Source organism: Cryptomeria japonica, chromosome 6, assembly GCF_030272615.1.
Source record: "Cryptomeria japonica chromosome 6, Sugi_1.0, whole genome shotgun sequence".
NCBI lineage: Eukaryota > Viridiplantae > Streptophyta > Pinopsida > Cupressales > Cupressaceae > Cryptomeria > Cryptomeria japonica.
In genome coordinates, this window is record NC_081410.1 from 337,908,058 (window position 1) to 337,913,615 (window position 5,558).

General features: G+C 39.7%; 1 protein-coding gene across 3 annotated transcripts; it reads left to right on the top strand.

The window, feature by feature from the left end:
* Positions 1-315: 315 nt before the first annotated feature.
* On the top strand, positions 316-4,150 carry LOC131044278 (receptor protein kinase-like protein ZAR1). 3 transcript variants are annotated; one of them, XM_057977571.2, is made up of 3 exons: positions 316-868; positions 1,267-2,810; positions 3,066-4,150. In XM_057977571.2, the coding sequence occupies exons 2-3, from the start codon at positions 1,313-1,315 to the stop codon at positions 3,743-3,745; spliced, it is 2,178 nt and encodes a 725-aa protein (XP_057833554.1). In that variant the 5' UTR covers positions 316-868; positions 1,267-1,312; the 3' UTR covers positions 3,746-4,150. The 3 variants fall into 3 exon arrangements, with proteins under 3 accessions (XP_057833554.1, XP_057833562.1, XP_057833570.1); XM_057977579.2 differs by lacking the exon at positions 316-868 and adding an exon at positions 882-1,103; XM_057977587.2 differs by lacking the exon at positions 316-868 and adding an exon at positions 882-1,062.
* The last annotated feature ends 1,408 nt before the right edge of the window (positions 4,151-5,558 follow it).

Below are 5,558 nucleotides of genomic sequence, written 5' to 3' on the forward strand. Positions count from 1 at the left end.
AAAATTAGATTTACAAAAAGTAAACAGTTATTAGACCAGTACTCTTCCCCTGTAATTAAAAAGATATGAATATCTCATTTCCACCATTACAATACTGCAATTTGATTTAGAATGTGAAAATTCATTTCACAATTATAAGGAGCTCCATTACAATACTGCAATTTTGATTTAGAATGTGAGCAACTCATTTATCAATTCTAAGGAGCACAACAGCATGGTTCTATACCAGTTAAGAACATTAGGTTGTATATACGCTTCTCTAGATAGTAGGGTTGGTAGGTAGCTTTGGGTGTTGCTCGTGAAGACTTGGAAAAAACAAAGCTACAGAGTAATGATGACCGTGCCTGTGGTTTGTGTCAGATGTCGCCACTCCCACCATTTTTTAATGTCATGCTGCCTTCTTCCCTTCTCTGGACTCTTCGGTGATAGGTGTACTTCTTCTCTCCCTTTGTCGTTTCCAAGTGTGGCGTTGCCTAAAAAGAATATAAACAGTGTGTATATGTACATATTGGTCTTTGGGTTGAACTTTGTACACATGTGAAGAGCGTGGCTGTAACTGGACAGCATTGAATTGAATGGGAATAGCGTGAATGTATAAAAAAAAAAGAAACATCCATAGGCTATAGCCAAGGCCTAACCTTTTTGGCCCCTCAACTGAAAATAGGTTTACGTTTTATTCTTGGGGTAGAATGGACAAAGACTGAATGTATTAAAAAACAAAATACTGCACATAAAGTGAGTTGCAAACGGCTAGCACACACTAAAATTGACAGCAGAGAATAAGTGATGGACAACCGTTGTTAGATCTGCCTCAGCATCCCATGATCTTGATCACCCGATCTAAGTTTGACAGCGCCTTCAAATTCAGGTTTGTATTTATGTTATCATCGAGAATCTGGTACATGTGTAGAACAAGTTGAATCTAGTGTATTCATAGTGATTACAGAAAGTTGCTCTACTGTTAGAGATATAGTTAAGAAAGCTTAGGTAACGGAATGGCTTGCGGCCGTGAAAGACTCATTCTACTTGGAGATTGAGGAATGGCCTGTTTACTGACAGTGGGTAGGAAGCCTGTGATTTCCACTTTTAATAAGATTCTTCAGGCATGCATTGGCCCTGTATTCACCTTTGTTTCATGATGGAGGCGTTTGTAGTCTTCTGTTTGCCTGTTTTATGTATAGCTTATAATGATGTTGCGTTTTAGAAATCAAACCCCATTTTTTTACTCATGGTTCCAGCGTTTTTGTGGGTTGTGTTGTTTTGCAGGTGTTGTTCTAATATTGGGATAGAGAGAGTATACAGACAGTAAGGAATGGCGTGCGGATTCATAGGAAGATTGTTCGTGTGGGTTATTATCTTACACATGATATTTGAGAATGTGATGAGTATAAACAAGGACGGCGTTGCATTGATTGCATTCAAGACCGCCATAGTGGAAGACCCAGAAAATGCGTTAGGCAACTGGAATGCTTCTGATGAGAGCCCCTGTTCATGGTCTGGGGTGACTTGCAGCCAGATTGGGGGCAATAAGGAAGGTCGTGTTGTGGCGGTGAATATTCCCAAGAGGCATCTTGTGGGCATCATCCCATCTGTTCTGGGATCTCTTCTTTTCCTCCGCCGTCTCAATCTCAGGCACAATGGCTTCAATGGGAGCTTGCCGCTGGAGCTTTTTCAATTGGTAAGCTTGCAGACTTTGATTCTAAATGGGAATTTTCTCAGTGGTCCATTACCCCAACAAGTAGAGAAACTCGGGTATCTTGAAGTCCTTGACTTATCGCAAAATTCATTTGTGGGGGCTATCCCTTCCTCAATCAACAACTGCAACAGATTGAGGAAGCTGCTATTGAACAACAACAATTTCACTGGAACCATTCCTGGAGGATTTGGTAACAGTCTCACTTTTCTCCAACAGTTGGATTTATCTTACAATCTCCTGAACGGATCCGTTCCTCCCGATCTTGGTAACCTATCCCATCTTCAAGGCACTTTAAAGCTTTCCAACAACTTCCTCTCAGGCTCGGTTCCTTCAAGTCTTGGTAACCTCCCTGAAAAGGTAAGCATAGATCTCACTTACAATAGGTTGAGTGGAGCGATTCCTGAGAATGGAGCCCTTGCTAATCAGGGCCCAACAGCATTTGTTGGAAACCCTGGTCTGTGTGGGCTCCCACTGAGAAAAGCATGCCCATCATCACCTCCAACGTCTACTGGCATTCCTAATCTACCTAATTTAACCCCACCACACATAACTCCGTCAATGAGAACAGTCACCAAAAGCAAAACCCTGAGCAAAGGTGCAATTCTGGCCATTGTGATTGGGGATGTTTTAGGTTTAGCTTTGATAAGTTTAATTTTTCTCTTCTGCTACTGGAGAGCCACTTCATGCCAAGACAAGGAATCTGCAAAGGAAGAATCGTCCAGTGGAGGAAGAAGATTAGGTTGCCTTTGCCTTAGGAGAAGGGAGGGCTCTGAAGCCTACTCAGAGAATGTGGAACAACTAGACCTTGTCGCATTGGATGGCCAGGTTGGTTATGATCTGGATGAGCTTCTGAGGGCCTCTGCATTCGTGTTGGGCAAGAGTAGTGTGGGTATTTTATACAAGGTTGTATTGGAAGATGGGCTCACATTGGCTGTGAGGAGGCTCGGGGAAGGAGGTTCTCAGAGATTCAAAGATTTTCAAGTAGAAGTGGAAGCTATAGGACGGGTTCGCCACCCCAACATAGTTACTCTTAGAGCGTACTACTGGTCTGTAGAGGAAAAACTACTCATCTATGATTACATTCCAAATGGCACCCTAGCCAATGCATTGCACGGTAATGTACTATTTTCCTCATCCTAATTGCAAATGTGAAATAAAAATTTACTCATGTTTTCATTGAATTTGTACCGAACTGTATGCTACTGATAAATTTTGCACATCTTACACATTATTGTTTCTTCATTTCAACTAAATACATATGTTATTGACTGTCCTGTTTAATGTAGAGCAGTTCTTGTGTTTTATTGCATGGTAATATGTACATATGCTATCAATTCTAATATAAGGATGATACTATGCGTCGAAACAGGTAAAAGTGCTGTTACTTCACCTCTATTATGGGCTGCCCGTCTGAAAATTGCAAAAGGTGTTGCTAAAGGTTTGACTTATATCCATGAGTGTAGCCCTAAGAAATATCTCCATGGAGATGTGAAGCCCACCAATGTTCTTTTGGGCTTAAACATGGAACCATATGTGGCAGATTTTGGTTTGGGTCGCATTGCAAGTATTTCAGGAGCTCTGTCAACCAGACGCTATGTGATGGGCGGAGTAGGACACCCAGAGAGCAAGTGGGCACTGGAGATGCAATCTGGCAGTGTTCCACTAGTTGGCTTGGCGGCCCAAGGCATATTAATGAGCCCTGGCTCTTCATATCAGGCACCGGAAGCTCCTAAAATCTTAAAACCCACACAAAAATGGGATGTGTATTCCTTTGGAGTCATTCTTTTAGAACTGCTTTCTGGTAAGTCTCCTACCGTTCAGGTTGCTTCTTCTGAGATGGATTTGGTAAGGTGGGTGCAAGTTTGCATTGAGGAGAAGAAACCTCTTCCAGATGTTCTGGACCCTAGCTTAGTAGAAGAATTGCACAGGGAAGATGAAATTTTAGGCGTGTTGAAAATTGCTTTGAGTTGTGTTCAGGGATCTCCTGAGAGGAGGCCATCAATGAAGCATGTATCAGAGTTGCTGGACAAAGTTGGAGGTCCTACTTAACAGATCAATGCCATGCAATGTAATCTCCATCTATTTGAGTTGTATACCTTGACCGGAAAACGCGTCAGAAAGCATGCATTCAAAGGCAGTTAGGAATTGTTTTTTAATGAAGATGTTCCCTGGTCACTTTGATATGGATCGGTACGACTTTGAGTGGTGACAAATTTGTAAAGGGACCAGTCCAGAATCGTGATACTCATATGGACCAGTTCAGAATCGTGATACTCATATAAGGTCTCTACGGAAGCATAAAGTTGTATTTCTGAGCTCATTTGTTGTATGTAGTATAATGCGTCCAATGCTGACCTGTTTCATAATTTCTCCTTGAGGGATCTCCGATCCATCTTTGCAACCCAAGAAAAACTGTATACATTTTGATTGATAAAAGGCCTAAATTCGATTTTACATATTCTCTGTGAGATAAGAATGTGGTCTCTTTTATACAAGTTATTCCAGATCTGCCACGCTATTATTTAGTTTTAAAATCTAAAATAGTTCTCCAGAATGTTAAACTCACGGCTAGACATTGCATCAATTTCTGAAATTTAATTAATTTGCATTAAACCAGCTGATGAGCTTTGTTCTGAGGTTTCTGGATTAGACTGAGTTTTTGTATCAATGTTTACTTAGTGAGAGAGGCTCTCTTCATTTTAATGATGGATCACAGAGTTTTCTTTTGGTTTTATTATTATCTTAATGATGGATCACATAGTTCTTCTTTAACTTTCTATCATCCTAGCAATCGAGTTAAAGGAGAACTTGAGAACACTGTAATCCATCATTAAGATCCTAATGATGGATCAGAGAGTTGTCCTTTAGCTCTGTTATTATCTTAATGATGGATCACATAGTTCTCCTTTAACTCTATCATCCTAATAATAAGGTTAAAAGGAGAACCCGAGAATTCTGTGATCCATCATTAGGATAATAAAGAGGCACCCGAGAACTCTGTGATCCATCATTAGGATAATAAAGAGCCTCTTTATTATCCTAATGATGGATCACAGAGTTCTCTGGTTCTCCTTTTAACCTAATGATGGATCACAGAATGATCTGAAACTTAGATACAGAAACTTTCAGTCTAATCCAAAAACAACAGAATCATAATAAATTATAGATTGTAGAAATCTGATATCATTAATTTGGTCCAATATATCACAAAGTTAACATGCCATTTTGTCTGGTTACTGCATGCCAAAGTGATGTATGCATTTACCCTTATATATTTTTTGCTATCAAAGCATTTCAACATGTGTTTTTTTTTTAATTCTTTCATTGAACTTCACTCCGCAAGGGCAACTTGTATACAAAGATCCAAAGCTAAACTTCATACTTTAAGTCTCTCGACATACCTCAGCATATTTCAATATTCAAAGTCAGCATCATTTAGAGTCTGTTTATCCAATATTATTGCTTTTTTGTTGTAGGTATGCATTATATGTTTTATAGACCAAAGCAGCTTATTTAACTGGTTTGTTTAATTAGGTTGAGTTGCGATTGTGTTCCTGACATTTACATTTGCACTTTTTGAAAGATGACTTGTTTAGTTAGGTTGAGTTATCCTTGTCCTCATTGGAATGTGGTTGTGTCACTGGCATTTATATCGAGTTGCAGCTTTTCAAAGCTGAGTTGTCACCCTTTTCTTGTATTTTTATAAATGCAACTTGGTTAGGGTGCAAGTATCTGTGCCTCGAAGGAGTGAAACAAACTTCATCTCCTCTACCTATTTACACTTAAGTTTTTGAGAGGACTGGCCCAACATCCTATTATCTCTATAGGTAGAGTTTGAATCTTTTTGTTCTTCGGTTGGTTG

Excerpts from the sequence above, each read along its gene's own strand:
- LOC131044278 (XM_057977571.2), top strand. The coding sequence starts at position 1,313 with ATGGCGTGCGGATTCATAGGAAGATTGTTCGTGTGGGTTATTATCTTA. Across the intron at positions 2,811-3,065 it reads CCTAGCCAATGCATTGCACG|GTAAAAGTGCTGTTACTTCA; the intron begins GTAATGTACTAT and ends GCGTCGAAACAG.